Here is a 16,945-nt window from a genome sequence, read left to right on the forward strand (position 1 = left end):
GAATATCTCAAAGAGCCAGAAAGTAAGGAAGTGCTCAAAGAAGAAAATGATGGGAATATGTCAGGGGTTTCTATAGCCAAAGCTTGAACACCTGAGCAATAACATACCACTGGATTGTACCCTGAAGTGTAAAATGGGTGTTCATAGTGACTCAGTGACATAAATAATTGACTAAGCAAGCAAAAAGTAGACAGATCTCCCGTATAGAAGGATTCCAAGTGCTTTATCCAGGCGGTCCCCTCAGGGAGCTGGAGTACAACTCCCCTACTCCTTAAGTGGAATTTCTTTCCAAAAAGCACAGTGGAGAAACCTGACATGTACCATCTTACCGAGGTCATCAAGGTCAGCATCAGCTGGGACAAGTCATGATATTCTGTGCCCTGGGAAATGATGCGATAAAGGTGGTACTTTGTGGTCTCTTCCTCCTCAAAACCCTGGTCTAACCGTAAGAAAAGTTTCATATAAAATACCTCATTAGGGCTTATAAAGACTGCCAAGGTTTGTCCGAGGAGCCTAAGGAGACATAGCCAAACGTAATGTGATGTTCTGGCCAGGGTGCTGGACTAGATAAAGGACATTTGGTAAAAATGAAGGAATTCTGAATAAAGTATGGACTTCCAATAGTAATTTACTGATGGTGGTTCATCAGTTATGACAAATGTACTATAATATATTAATAAAGGAAACTGGGTACAGGGTCTACAAGAATTCTCTGTACTATCCTTAGAACTTTTCTGTAAATTTAAAACAATTGTCAGATTGAAAGTTTATTTAAGACTTTTTTTTCTAAGTGATCTCTATACCCAACATGGGGCTTGAACTTACAACCATGAAATCAAGAGTCACATGCTTTACCCAGCCAGGTATCCCAAAAGTTTATTTAAAAAAAGAAATAAAATTAAGAAATAAATTCTTAAAAAAAAGAAACTGCCTGGGTGGCTCAGTTGGTTAAGCGTCCAACTCTTGATTTTGGCTCAGGTCATGATCTCGCAGTTTGTGAGTTCGAGCCCCACATCAGGCTCTGTGCTAACAGTGCTGAGCCTGCTTGGGATTCTCTCTCTCTCTCTCTCTCTCTCTCTCTCTCTCAAAATAAATAAATAAAGTTAAAAAATGTTTTTTTAAAAAAATAATAAAGACAAACCCCCCAAAAAACCCCAAAACAATTGAGTATTGGCAATTTCATATGGTTCTACATAATATAGGATTGTTTTGAGGATTAAATTAGATAATATATGTAAGTCACTTAACACAGTGCCTGATTCAGGGAAAGTGTACAGTAAATGGTAGTTTTTATGAGGATGATTTTTATTATCATCATTATGGTTATTTCAGACAGAATAAAGATATACAATAAAAAAAAAGATGGCATTTGTTTATTCACTCATTACTGTGTGCCATGCACTGAGCTAACCAGTGAAGACTTAGCCATGGACAAGATACATGGCCCCTGGTTTCCTACAAATTAAATCAAGTGACAGTAGAGAGAAACCATAACTAATAACTTGAGATGGAGAGAAGACAGAAAAACTTAAATGAGATAAACTTTGTAGAAATATAAAAGCCCTCGCTTAATTTCATCCCAGTAAGGTTGTGCATGTAGCACAGCACTGTTCCCATCACCCCCTGCTCTTAATAAAACCATACAGGTGGCCTTTTCCTTTCCAAGGTACTTCTCCCCACATTTATTTGACCTTTGTTTTCTTCCTTCGTCCTCTGTTAGCAGTGTATCACCTAAGGCTTTTAGGATGAATCTCAAAGCCCAGCTTATTCAATACGCCTGAAAATAAAGCCACCTCAAATTTAAGGCAGTACTCCATTTCCTCAATAAGAAAAGTCTAAAACAAACTTTTTAGGCTAATATCAATATGTAATCTTAAACTATGTGCATGAGATAAGCAAATGTCAGACTCTGATAATTTTTAAATTTAGTCACATACCTTTAAAATAGCATGTTATGTAAAGTATTTTAACTTATTAATTCATCATATTCTTACATTTCATCAAACAATTTAATTCAAATGTTTTATGTGGTTTATGGACATCAGTGACTTTGTCATCATGAGAGTTATTTTTTCAACTTACTCAGCAGTTTTCCAGAGCACATCAAGTTTACATGTATCTAGCTTGTTTGAGATATAGCACTTTATGAATCCATGTGTGACTAAAATTTTTCTCAAGATAGATTCCTACTTGAATGCATTCGAGCAGTTGATTTTCTTTTATGGTTATGTCTTGGTTCTGTGATAGCTATACCTTAATCAATTACTGTATTTCTTTTTCAAGTGATCTTTAAAATTTTATGACAGTATTTAATGCCTACAGTGTTCAGTCCTGTCCCCAGGAATGTTTATTAAATTGTTATTTAAATTTTGCTTGCTTTCTTATGATTCTATTTGGTGATATTTTATTTATTTTTTTTAATGTTTATTTTTGAGAGAGCAAGAGAGAGAGAGAGACAGAGTGTGAGCGGGAGAGGGGCAGAGAGAGGGGGAGACACAGAATCTGAAGCAGGCTCCAGGCTCTGAGCTGTCAGCACAGAGCACAATGCCCGGCTCAAACTCACAAACCATGAGATTATGAGCCCAAATCAGACGGTTAACCGACTGAGCCACCCAGACGCACCTATCTGGTGATCTTTTAAAGCATCCATATATAATATTGATTGAGGTTATTTCAGGCTGATATAGCTTGCCATATATGTTGTTCAAAATAAATTAAGGGAGCACCCCTAATTTTACAAACTTCCTAAAGATTCAGATATAAAGTGACTGCTCTTTTCTGAAGAAAATTTTGATTATTTCCTCACAGACATATATGACAGTCTATGTAGGCAGTTGTAAATAAGGTGAGCTTTAAAATTTAGTCAATGGAAACGAGGCTGCCTACAGTAAATTCTATACCATAGAGTTTGGTGCATCACCTAGCTTGTCTAAACACAGTGCTTTGTCACTGGCTTTTGAATCAGTGGGTCTGTGATGAGATCTGAGAATCTGCATTTCTCATAAGTTTCAGATGATGGTGATGCTGTAGTTAAGGACTTTACATTGAGAAACACTGTGTTACAAAGAAGTTAAAATTATATAGGAAAATATTTTGCCTCCTTTTACACTATAGGTATGCTGACTTACTGTATGAACGAAACATTACTGATTTCAGAAGAAAGAGGACATAGGACTGCAAAAGTAATTTGCTGTTGCATTAGTCTTTCAGTGACTAATACAGGAGCATTCTGTACTAATACAGAAGTACATAGACTTCCTGTCCAATGAAAGCAAAATAGCAAATCCATTTTTTAAAGCATCCATAAACCTCAGTGTCACTTCAAATTATATTCTGAAATGCCTGACCTAAATGGTTATAAAATATAAATATTTGTTATCACTGTTCAGTATTTTCATTAAAAGGGAAATTGTTTCTCTTATCAAACAAAAATGTAGAAAGAGCACATCGCTGTTGGAAAGAAAATGTATTGTGGTAATTAGGAACTAAATTCATCTAAATAGGTGAGGTATATGATCTGGGCTCTGGTCTTCATGGGATTAAATTTCTCTAAAATAAATGAATTACCAACCCTACCACAGGAAGGACTTTTTCAGATTAGTAAATTCTAGTCAGTGACCTAATTGTATTGTAATAGATTCATTGCAAATTAATTGGGAATATAATCAGGACTATCAGAACCTGAGAAGTAGGTTGAGAGCTCCTGCATGACAGTCTTACAACTGCACAGCTCTCCTGTTGGTATTTCAGAGAGCAGCGGTCACGGTATCAGGGGCCGTGCAGGTATTTCACCCGGTAATAACATCTTCTGGGAACTTATCCCAAAAGTAATGGTAGAAACAAAAGAAGTCTTAAACATAACGTTCTGTTTCAGAAATATTTCAGAATAGCGAAAACTTGGAAGCAACCCAGATGTCTAACCAAAGAAGAAAAGGTCATTAAATGATAGCATAGCCAAACAGTGGAAACTATTTGACTGTTTTAAATGTTCACTTTAGAACTGTGGGGTAAGGTAACTCTTAAGCTGTAAAACATAATATAAAATTATATGTTAATTAAATATATATACATATGGGGAAAGACATAAGGGAAAATTGAAAAATAAAAATAGTAATTTTGTTAGGGTAATGTTGAATGATTTTTTTCCCTTACATCTTAATCATACTGTGTGTATGATTAACTCCAAGTAGAGCAATTCTTGACTCGTATTGGATCTGCCCTGCAGATACTGATGTCAGGCCTTGTGAGTTCTGGAAATGAGACAAGCCAGAGAAGCTCTTTGCCCTCTCCAGCTTGGTAATTCAAGTTCCACTACTGATTTTAGAGCTTCTGTTTCAATTTATTAATCCTGCTAACTTTGAGATAATGAGAATATATTCTCGATTACTTTGTGTGATATTTATGAGAGTTTCATGTTTTGTTTTTTTTTCTTTTTCTTGGAAATTCACTTCATAGTGAGGTTCCATTAATAGCCATGCAGAATGTTTAGATGGAAAGATAAGAGTAACGGTTCTTTTTACTTTTCTTTTACAGAAAAGAGCTGATCCTCTCTGGCACTTTAAATCCAATTAAGGACTTACATCTGGGAAAACTGGCCTTAACTAAATTTCCAAAGAGTCCAGAGACATGGATTCACAGGTGCGGTAACTTTACACTATAGGATTCTTACTTAGGATTCAGAATGGCTGGACAAAAAACACAGTGTCAGTCAAGGTCACATATTGGTTCAGAGTATGAATTCTTAAGCCAAGTTACCTACTTTTAAATCTATATGCCATCACCTGCTCTCTGTGTGATCTTCAGAAATTCAAGCCTCAGTTTTCTCATTCGTAAAACGGGACTAATAATTACACCTATTTCAGAGTTAATGGTTGGCTTTATATGAGCTAATGTATGTTACCACTGCCACAGTTCCTGGCACATATTAAATACTCAGTAGATTTTAGTTGTTATTATTAACTCTCTGAGCAGTCATAATAGAGATGGCATTTACATATTCAATCTATAATGAGCAACTCGGGTTTTAGAATCCATTCAGGTGTGTTTCTGGTACAGATTGCCGTAGTGATGGTTGTGTTATCAAAACTAACAAAATAAGGGCAGCTGAGGTGAATGGTGTATAGGCCACGCTGAAGTTGCTAAGATGATAATCGCAAAGGATATTTTTAGGTTAAAGGCCCGAGGCAGCCAAAATGCACGTAAAAACTCATTTCAACATGCTGGCTCTCTGAAGCATCTTGCTCTTGGGACTCCACAAAACGACTCCATTTTGACTAAAATGGGATGGTGTGGGCTTGCCGGCTGGGGTCAGTGGGGAAATTCTTTATAAAGAAGTCCATTCTCAGTTTACTAAGCCACTTAGAGCTTTTCTTAAGTCCTGAGCATTTTTAGGATCTTAGTTCAAGGTATCTTAGCTGTGATCTTGCCTTTGGCTAGCATTGCAAATCAGCTGCTTCCACTGTGGATTCCATGGTATTTTCTTAGTAGGAATTGGGATGACACTTCAGAGAGGCATATGAGTGTGTGTATAGAGGTTTGGAAAGGGGTGATGGCAGGGGAAATGCATTATTGTACCAATTTATAGGTTTATCTAATATTTTATAAAACAGGTTTTTGTTGTTAAGTAAAAAGCTTCTGTTTGAAAATGACAAAATGAATTTTTATACTCAATTTCTAGTACCCTTTGGGTTGGAAAATTTCATCTATAAGAATGCTTCTTATTGAGAAAATATTTGTAAAAACTAAAGACGTTAGGTGGTTAGACATGCTTTTTTAGTGCTTTTCATTTAAATGTATGCTAATGAAAATCTTAAATAGACAAGGGGAAAATCTGTGGATAAAGACATTTTAAAATCTCCTTGATGGCTTAACTAATTATATTGTATTTGTGTCTTTCCACATTTTCTGCTATAATAAAGAAATTCTGCTTAATGAAAGCAGTCATAATGCAGTTTCTTATTTGCAAACAAATACACATAGGGTGAGGCATGTACATATAATTAAAGATGTGAACCATGACTCCTCTTCTAGGATTTACCAGCCATTAATTAATATCCCTTCCAGGACCACCACCACCACAACCCGGTACACACACACCCACGTGCACGCGCGCGCACACACACACACACATACACACCCCTTGTCTTTGCATTTCCTGGCCAATTGGACTTTTTTATATAACTATATTTATATAGTTATATTGGAACTAGGCAATCTCTTTTTGACACATTTTAATGCTTTAGAAAGGTTTCTCTCTCTGACCTTTCTTCCTCATCCTCTCTATCCATGGTCCTGAAGCTAATTATATCTTTAAAAAATTTTGTTACTGTTTTATTTATTTTTGAGACAGAGAGAGAGACAGAGTACGAGCAAGGGAGCGGCAGAGAGAGAGGGAGACACGGGATCTGAAGCAGGCTCCAGGCTCTGAACTGTCAGCATAGAGCCCAATGTGGGGCTTGAACTCGTGAACCACGAGACCATGATCTGAGCTGAAGTCAGACGCTCAACTGACTGAGCCACCCAGGCACTCCAATATATCTTTAAAAACAAATACAACAAAGTAATCCCACTGCCGCAAAATTGGGCTCATAGATAGGCATGGCACGAATGGAAATTAAGATCAAAGAAAACTGGCTGTTTTCCTCTCTGATTTATGTTCTTTCCTCGTTCTCATTCCCACATGTACCTTAACAGGCGATGGGTGCTACAACAGCTAATTCAGGAAACCTCCTTGCCTTCCTTTGTGACAAAAGGAAACTTGGGAACAATTCCTGCAGAAAGGACACAGAGACTAATACGAGAAGAGATGGAGGTCTGTGGTGAAGCGGCAGGGAGATACCCAAGCAACTATAATGCCTGGTCCCATCGCATCTGGGTTCTGCAGCATCTGGCCAAGCTAGACGTCAAGGTAAGGCTGTTCCTCCAGTCTCCCTACGCACATTCCCTGTCTGCCCTTTAAATCTTCTGATAGCAATTCCTCCTCAGAGGAACTTTTAAGGAAGAAAGTAGAGGAACTAATGGCCCAGCAGCCTGGGAAGGATCTAGCAGCTGATACCTCCAGGGAAGCCGTGGCAATTCAAAAAGTTTACATTCCTCACCAGTGCAGTTTTGGGCACTCTTCTGGTTAGTACATTGGTAGAACTAACACAAGTTTAAGCAGCAAAGAAGACTGAGCATAATGCATTCTGCCCTGAAACAGGAAGAGATTATTAAGCCTTACAGAATTGGACCGGTTCTTTCTTGGTGGTCTTCCGTTCTGCGACTTGATGTGCTGAACCAGCTGGCTGCCTGTTCACCTTCTCTCCTGGGGAGGGAAAAGAAGATCTCACCTGGTGTTCCCAAACTTGGCTGAGTCTGTCAGTCACTTTAGGATTTCTGAGTCTCACCCCAGGCCTACGAAATTGGGGAAAGGACAGGATTTAAGATCAGTATTTTTCACGGGCTCAGGGAGCTTTCTGGATGCAGAGCCGGGTTGGAAGCTGTCATAGCCTAAACCTTTCAGTTTAGAAATGAGGAGATGGAAGTTTCCAGAGAATTTTAATGACTTAGGCTTGGCCACGGTTATATGACTTATTATTCATCAGACTGAGACCAGCTATCCTTTTGCTCCATCATACGTATGACAGCTGCTATTTTTCTTCGCTTCTTATGTTTTAGTGCCATAAGAATCCACGGTCCTCCTCTGAGAGCTTCCCAGGCTTGAGACACCTTAAAGGGGTCAAAATACCTCGTGTGGTGCTTTGAGATTAATAGAGAAGCATTCTCTAATTTTGCTCACCACCCCCTCTACATCTCCCTTCTCAGGTTCCTGCTCCCCTCTCTCTATCCTAACCAGAGATTCCTCCAGGATTTTTTTTAAATTCCAAGGGAATTTTAAACCAACAGTTCTGGAAAAGTAACCCCTCCCCTCCGGATTATATTGGCGTTGTGTTTCGGAGGGGGCGTCCCTTAATGTTATTGGAGTAGAAAGAGCACAAAGACAGATTCATACTGACCTGGCTTCAGATTTTGGCCCTGCTAGCCCTGTGTGGAAAGTGAGGCTTTAACCTTTTATCTGTGAAATACCAGCTCGACTGCCTTCCTCAGTGGATTGTGAGAATTACTGGAGTTTGTGCATGTGAAGTACTGGGCACCTAATAGAGGCTCACTGAATTTTAGTTCCTTTCTTTGTTCCCCACGGATAGAAAGTTTAGGTGAAACTGGCTACCAGTTTGCTAGATGAACTCTGTAATTTATTCATGAAAAAGTACTGAAACTCTTTCATTCCCAGACGCCGGCCTATATGCTGGGTGTAGCATGATGACAAAGGGAGTGCTCTCAACAAATTGAAAATCTAGTTGAGGAGACAGATACCAGCAATTACGACATGCAGGGGGTGTGATGGGAGCCCAGAAACGGCTTCTCATCCAGGCTGGGCTCGTTGGAAACGGCTAAGGCTGTGGCCCCGTCAGGGGTCTGGTGGGGTGTGGGAGATCTGGGTCCTTATGGAGTCTGGTCATCCCAGCTCCACAGCTTGGTGGTGCGTAGGGGGTGGGGAGGGGCACAGGGAGCATTGAAGATAAAGAAAAAGGCAGAGTGCAGGTGAGCCGAGAGGTCTTTGGAAACTTTCCTACCTTGTTGTGGACCTTTTAAAGTGGCATTCCCATAAAGTCAGGAACACGGGGCCAAGGGGAAATTCTTGGTTTCTTGACACTTTTCAGGTGTTAAAGATGAGAACTCATGAGCGGTGTGTTGACTCAGCTGCCTGGGTCCAGTCCGAGGCTCACCTGGGCTGTCCACCTGCTGTGCCCTGCCCTTGACCTCGGTGCTCTTCCTGTCACCACTGCTGCCACAGTGCTCTCTGGGGGCTAGATTTACAAAATCCCCTTTCTGCACTTAGAAACCACTGGGCCCTGCTAGGAGATCATGCCCTACTACACTTTGTCTATTAGAGGAAGTAACCACAGAGGAACCACTGGTACCTGTCAGTGAGCTGGCATCTTTTTACATAGACAATTGAAAATACTATTTTTTAAAATGCTGGTATCCAGCATTGATAAGGGTGTGAAAACAAGCATTGTAGAAACAGGTATGATCTTACTGAAGGGTAACATGGCAGCGTTTACAGACTTTACCCAAAAAGAGGCATGTTCCTTTTGATCTAGCACTTCTGCCTACAGACGTAACAGGAGACGAGGTTCGGTGGTGTCGTGATCAAAGGCTCCACTCGGTGGTCACGCAGACCTAACTTGAATCCTGACTCTGCCACCAAGTTGGCATGTGGCCCTGGGGGAGTTTCTTGGCCTCACTAACCTTCAGTTTCCTCATCTGTAAAATGGGCATGATGGTAATCCCTACCTCATCAAGTGTTGTGAATTAAATGGGAGAATCCACATAAAGTGGCTCTCACAAGGGCTCGTACTAAGTGTTGGGTAAACACTGGCTATTATATAAAATATGAACATTTGGTATATAAAAATACTGTTTATCATAGTGAAAAACTAGAACAGTCTAACCCTCCAATAATGACAGATTAGTTACATTGAATTATATCACAAATTGGAATATTTTGTTGGTACTAAAAGTTATATTTTGGAAGATAATTTAAAGAAAAATGTTCACTATGGGATAAGGATCTAAACTAAATATGAGATGGCCCTAATATAATTTTTAAATATATTATTAGCATTGAATGAGATTTTGAAGTGTTTGGAATACTGCTTGGCATGTTGTAACTGCTCAACGTTTATATATATCCTCACACATGATGTTACAGATATATTGCTTTGTGTTTTCTGTTACAAGCATGTATACATTTTCTGCTCAGAAAAAAAAAAGAATAAAGAATTGTGAACAGTGCTAGGGTGGAATTATGAGATTTTCATTTCCTATTTTCTATTCTGATTGTGTGTTCTAAGTGGATTTAAGTAGATTTTAAAATAGTCTCATTTGTGACTGTGGGGTGAGAGGAAAGATCACGGTTCGCCAGTTTATTACTCCTAGCTAATTGAAAGTTGATACCTTGTGTCACTTGAGAAAGCACATAGGGTCATCTCTGCAAAAAAGATACACAGATGGCCAATCAAGACATGAAAAGATGTTCAATGTCTTAGCCATGAGGGAAAAGCAAATGAAAACCAACTAGCATGGCTAAAATGAAAAACAGCAGTTACAAGTGTTGGCACAGATGTGGAGAAATTGGAGCCCTTATACATTGCTGCTAGGAATGTTAAATGGTGCAGCCACTGTGGGAAACAGTTTGGCATGTCTTCAAAAAATTAAACCTAGAATTACCATATATGACCCTGCAGTTCCACTCTTAGGTACATATATATACCCCAAAGAATCAAAAACATGTTCATACCAAAACTTATTACAGCAACGTTTATAACAGCATTATTCATAGTAGCCCCAAAAAGGTAACAACTCAAATGTTCAATAACCGACGAGTAGATAAATGCAATGTGGTGTATCCATCCACACAATGGAATATTATGCGGCCATAGAAAAGGAACAAAGTCCTGATACATGCCATAACATGGATGAACCTTAAAAACATTGCTGACTGAAAGAAGCCAGATTAGGAAGGCCACATGCCCTATAATCCCATTTATATGACATTCAGAATAGGCAGAGCAGATTAGTGGGTGCCAGAGACTGGGGGGAATGGAGATTTAGGGGACTCCTAATAGGAATGGAAGTTGTTATGAAAGTGATGAAAATGTTCTGAAATTAGACAGCAGTGATGACTGTACAACTCAATATATACTAAAAACCACCAGTTTATTTTTTAACTTCAGAAATTAGTTCTTAAAGTACATTAGAAAGAATAAATCTTCAAGAATAGCTAAGAAATTGTTGAAAAAAATGAAAATGAGGAACAGTGTATACTAGTATCTATCTAAATGTTTATAAAAAGAGAGTAATCTTGGTACTACTCAGTAATTAACACACTAATGGAAAATACAAGGCCCAGAAGCAAATCCCAATACATAATGTGTACAAATTTCATTGAAATATGGAATTTCACATAACTGGAAAAAGGATTCTTTGTTCAATCTGTGATGCTGATTAAGATTGACCTTTTAGCAAATACTTGTAAGGTTTTAATATCATATACCAAACTGAACTCTAAATGGAATAAAAACTTACCTGAAGAAAAAAATGGAATTAAAAAAATCAGTTGCAGTAATATAGTAAGAAAGATATTTTTTTAAAAAAGAAAGATATTAATAACATAAGGACCTAATACCTTTATAAAGATCTCTTAAAGACTTGTAAGAAAAATTAAGGACTATCACAAATAGTAAATTAGGCAGTTATAAAAAAAGAGAATTAGGCAAAATAGGCGGTTTGCATAAGAATACACAGGAAGAAGAAGAGAATAAAATAAATATCTAGCCTTAATGGTAAAAGGAAATGCAAATTAAAATGACATGATTTTCCACTTATTAAATTAGTGAATATTAAAGTACTAGTAAGGAATTTAAGAAATATTTAACATGTTCTTCCAGTAAGAATATAAATTACACAGCCCCTCTGGAGGGCACTTTGACAATATATATGAAGAACTTTAAAAAATGTTTCTCACTGTTCCAGTAAATATACTTCTAGAAATTTCTCCTAAGTAAATAAATTGTGCACATAGACTTTATATATATATGTGTTCAAAAGGGTGTTACTTATACAAGAGTGGAAACAAAATGAGCGAATGGTTAAATTGTGATAATCTTTAGGATGAAATATAATGCAAAAGTTTAAAATTACAGAGTAATATTTAATGACATGGGTATATGTATATAATTTAGTGGAATGAAATCAGAATAAAAGAGTATCCCAAGTCTGTGGTCTGTGTTAAAGATAAACTGCGCACATGCATGCATAGAGAAAAGCTGAAAGACTGGTGATAGGCCAGAATGTTAAGAGTAGTTTTCTCTGGCCAATAAGGTGATGAATGACTCTTTTTGCTTTTTTTTGTATTCTGTATTTTTGAAATGTTCTAGAATGATCATTTTGTATCACTCATAATCAGAAAATAACCAAATGTATTTTAAAAAATTTATAGGGCAGATAGCATATATATATATATATATATATATATATATATATATATATACATTTTTTATTTTAATTTTAGGATTGTTACCTGTTATCCTTCTGGGTCATAGCCCTGCTTCTGTGGTTTTCTTGTAGCTATTTATTTACTCATTCATTTTTATAAGGAGTGCTGAAAAAGAATAGTAATATGTGAATTATATCATCTATAGGTCATTGATTCTGTCAGTACCTTACATTTAAGCCATATCTCTATGCAGTGTCTTTAAGATCATTTTTTTTTTTAACATTCATTTCTGAAAGACAGAGACAGGGTGCGAATGGGAAAGGGGCAGAGAGAGAGGGAGACACAGAATTCGAAGCAGGCTCTAGGCTCCAAGCTGTCAGCAGAGAGCCCGATGCAGGGCTCAAACTCATGGACTGCAAGATCATGACCTGAGCCAAAGTCGGCCGTTTAACCAACTGAGCCACCCAGGCACCCAAGATCACTTTAAAAGTAATGGCTGTCGCTTTAAAAAGTCATTGCTTATATCTCTCAACCTTTTTATTCTAGTAAAAAAAAAAAATGCCCTGAAATTCCTGTTAAAGTTTCTTTTCTAGTTTAGTATGCCTCTTAAATATATCAAGGGAAAAGAACACAGTGAATTTTTCTCTTAAAAAGTCTGTTAAAAAAAATTTTTTTTAATTTTTTAATGTTTTGGTTTTGAGAGAGAGAGAGAGAAGACACATGCAAGTGGGGGAGAGGCAGAGAGAGAGGAAGACAAAAAATCTGAAGCAGGCTCCAGGCCATCAGCACAGAGCCCGACATGGAGCTCGAACCCATGAACCGTGAGATTACGACTTGAGCCGAAGTCAGACGCTTAACTGACTGAGCCACCCAGGCCCCCCAAAAAGTCTGAGAAATATCTTTAAAGGAATTAAATTGATACTGTTGAAAATCTTTCATGTCTGTGCTACTTTTTCTCAAAATTACAAAAAAAAATTAAAATTTTTGTATATAGAAATATGCAGTAAGAGGGGCGTCTGGGTGGCTCAGTCGGTTAAGCGTCCGACTTCGGCTCAGGTCATGATCTCACAGTCCGTGAGTTCGAGCCCCGCGTCGGGCTCTGTGCTGACAGCTCGGAGCCTGGAGCCTGCTTTGGATTCTGTGTCTCCCTCTCTCTGACCCTCCCCCGTTCATGCTCTGTCTCTCTCTGTCGCAAAAATAAATAAACGTTAAAAAAAAAAAAATATGCAGTAAGAAATAATCTAAAGGTTTTTCACATTATGTAAATTCCTTTTAAACATGTTTTGTACTCTTCAATCAATATTAAGAAGCCCTACCAAAATTAGAAATCTGATGTATTGTAGCCTAAATGTTCTGCAGGTTAATTCTTCAAAAATGTAACAACTTTAAGGTTAGTATGTATTTTTCTAAGGTAGAAGTTTATCTGGTGCTATTTTGTGCACTATTTTAATCAAATGAACAATCTTGTTTTCCATTTCTCAGAGATTTACCAGTTCTGGAAACAAACTTATTTGGCTTCAAATAAACTCTTTAGAACTTAAAGGAGATGTTTAAAACATTTCACGGATATAAATCTACTGTCCTAGCTGGGAGTAATCTTGCCCCTCTGTACTGGTCACTGAATTCATTAAATTGTTCACTTATAAAATACTTAGACGTCCACTCTGAGGCCACTGGGTATAGAATGATGGAAACAGCAATTAGGAGTGACTAAATATTTCAAACAACTTTTAGAGTTTAGTGAGGATGAAAAGATGTACAGTAAGTTCTGTAATATATATAGGAGAACACACAGAAACTGTGGAGGTTCAGAAGAGGGAGAAATTTCTTCTAGGGAAGAAAGGGCATGTGAGAAATGGAGAGGTGATCTTGGTGCAGGAGAAGGAGTTTACCTGGGGCCCTTGACGAGCAGGTGCAGGAGGAGCCCTTTGGCTTTGTGCGGTAGCTGCCATTCACTGCTGAAAAGTCTGTCTTTTTTCTTTAGCTGATCTGAAAATCCTCTGATGGAATGTGGCACGCCCTCAATATGGCTTTCACTGATCAAAATCCACTTGCGTTTGCTACTTGTACAAGACAGTGCCAAATAATTTATTTTTTCATAACTGCTGGCTTTTTATCATTCCATTCGAAATTGCTTAGTTTGCAGGATTGATAATACGCAGGCTTTCACAATTCACTGCTGAATTTTGTTTCATCTACTTAACACAATCATTTATCATTGATATGAATTGAGTTTGACATGAACAGTGAAAATTATGAGCTCTTGGAAATTCCTATTTTTCATGCATCATGTTTTTTTGCACTAAGCCCTTAGAATCAGGTAGTGAACAAAACTGACATGCTCTGTGCCCTCATGGCACTTACATAGTGAAGAACAAATCACTACCTTGAGTCGATTGTTCAATAAATAATAAGTTAAATATTCTAGTGTTGGTTAAATGTTAAAGTTTACCTCAAAGTAACCTCTGAATTTATATGTTCTCTTCAACATCAGCATTCTTGTAAATAATCACCCTAATGTTCATCATTATTCTAGAATTTGGCTTTTCTGTGGGTGTGCCAATCAGAATGTGATTGATCAAGGTCCAGGGAAAGAATGACAAGTCTTTAAATTCTGTGGTGTATATAAAAAAAATCTCTTATTTATCAGGGAAAAGGGGAAACTAGCCTTTACCGAGCTTCTACTAAGTGACAGCACTGTGTTGGACATTGTATACAAAGTATTGGTAGAAACAATTGTTACCAGAAAAACAAGGAACAAATCAAAGAAATCCAAGGCGTTAATGGAGAAGAAAAGCCTTTGGCTATTCCACTTCTCACTTCCCTTTTTTCTTCCTACAAGATTCTTCTTGATGAACTGTCTTCTACTAAACACTGGGCATCCATGCACGTTTCAGACCACAGTGGATTTCACTACCGCCAGTTTTTGTTAAAGTCTTTGATTAGCCAAACTGTGATAGATGGTTCTGTATTGGAGCAAAACCCTCTGAGAAGTGAGCCAGCTCTGGTTCTTGCAAAAGATGAAGCAGCAGCAGCTTCAACAGAGGAAGCAAGGATAAATCTTCCCCATCTTCTCGAAGAAGAAGTTGAATTCAGCACTGATCTTATTGATTCCTACCCAGGACATGAAACCCTTTGGTGCCACAGGTAAGAGAAGGGAAAAATCCGCTTTCTGCATGAAACCACATGTCTTCCTGAGAGCTGTAGAAGGTCCTACATCGTAGGCCTGCCTTCTGGAGTAAATATGGTAATCTGATTGTGGAGCTTTGCCTGAGTTCAGAGGAGTTTTCGTTACCACATCCTCATGATCTTCAATAAGTTCCTCATGCAGATCTCTATCTAATGCTTAGATGGTGGCATTCAACCTTGACTGTGCAACAGCTGTGTTACTTCCAAACTGAAAACAAAAGTTTCTAGACTCCCTCCTTGGAGATCCTGATACTTGTAGCATGTGTGGGGTGGAAGGCTGCCATCTAGTCTTCAAAAACACAATGGAAAGAAACTTAGCAGGTACATTCTGATGCAGAGTCGGGTGTAGACCATTGATCAGACTGTTGATTGGACCTTGAGAATAGTTAAGCTTATTGAAGGTCTGCAAATTAACGTTCCTTAAGTAATAAACTCTTGACACTGGTTGGGTTTTTTTTGTTTTTGTTTTTTGGTTTTTTTTTTTTTTTAAAGTAAGGTGTACTTTGGGAGCAGGGCAGAATTATTAGGAAGGAGTGAAAGAGGATTAGCAACCTCATAACCTGAGTTCTGAGTACATTTGACAGCCAAGTAACTTTCATGTTGGAAGGAAGTCCAGGTATGGGAACCCCCTGATTGGTTCTTTTTTGAAGCATCTCTGTCTCTATAAATGCGGATTCTGCTTCAGGCTATAGGATTCTATTTGTAGACAAAGGACTTGCTATGCCAAGCAGGAGATAGGCGTTTTACATATTTGTATGTTCTTAAACTTGTTGAGATTTGCCGCCTTTTGAGGAGACACGTTCAGCTGCTCCTCCATGCTAAGTACATTTAGAAGATGGGAGACCGTCTACTCTCTTTGGCACCTTCCTAAATTTCTTTTTCTCATACTGAAGAGACACTCTTACTCCACATTTTCTAGAGACAAGATAGATACTAACCTCCATGTCATTGGGGTGTTACAGATTTTTTTGTTGCTATTTTATATTTAGGTACATCAGTAGCAAGGTTGAGAAAATTTTAAAATTATATTTGTGTTGAAGAGATAGCTAGATTAACAGAGTAGAAGCTTTGTATAAAAATTATTTGAAGTTTGGGGTGGGGCATGGGGAAAAGAGACAGGTGGGATGGCCTGGATGTTATACAGGCCAGTTTTCTACTACTGAGCCATTGCCCTTAGGCGCCTTATCTGTCCTTTGAGTTTTATCCTCTATAAAATGGGTAAATTATATGCTCCCTGTCTACTCCAGAATATGCTGGGGAAATGGACAGAATTAACTTTTCAGAGCTTAGAGTTGCTAATATGAATAATGAGATATCCCTGCTGCAGGGATATTTAATGAGACTATAGTTATAGTGACAGATTTCAGGGAAAGTTAAGTTGGTTTTTAGATAATAAGACCTGTTCTTACTAAAGGAAATACTGGATAGAGGCCATGGACTACGCCTCTAGCGGAGCTATTTAATCCCCTTGTTAATTCACTTCTGTTTTAGGATATCAGTAAAGTTAATTTTTGGTTCTGTTTTTTGTTCTTGTTGCTTTTTTTTTACAGCAGAGATTGGGCTACGACCTATTTTCTAATTTCCGATTGTAGTTACAAAGAGTAACAATGCCAGGTGATTGCCATCATCTCAGTCGGTGATATTAAAAATCCTTTGGGGGTCGTATTATTCTTTCTCACAGTCCAGTAATCTGGGCTTGTAAGACTCTGGTCTAAA

General features: G+C 38.0%; 1 protein-coding gene across 3 annotated transcripts in view; it reads left to right on the forward strand.

Moving 5' to 3' along the window:
* Window positions 1–16,945, forward strand: part of PTAR1 (protein prenyltransferase alpha subunit repeat containing 1) — a 49,826-nt gene that overhangs the window by 23,567 nt on the left and 9,314 nt on the right. For all 3 annotated transcript variants that reach the window (XR_007146115.1, XM_047829180.1, XM_047829181.1), the window contains 3 exons: window positions 4,534–4,638; window positions 6,694–6,907; window positions 14,883–15,187. Coding sequence is in view for 2 of the 3 variants with exons in the window: in XM_047829180.1 (XP_047685136.1) it covers window positions 4,534–4,638; window positions 6,694–6,907; window positions 14,883–15,187 (624 nt within the window). In the remaining variant the exon portion in view is untranslated. The remainder of the gene's footprint in view (window positions 1–4,533; window positions 4,639–6,693; window positions 6,908–14,882; window positions 15,188–16,945) is intronic.

Source organism: Prionailurus viverrinus, chromosome D4, assembly GCF_022837055.1.
Source record: "Prionailurus viverrinus isolate Anna chromosome D4, UM_Priviv_1.0, whole genome shotgun sequence".
Classification (NCBI taxonomy): Eukaryota; Metazoa; Chordata; class Mammalia; order Carnivora; family Felidae; genus Prionailurus; species Prionailurus viverrinus.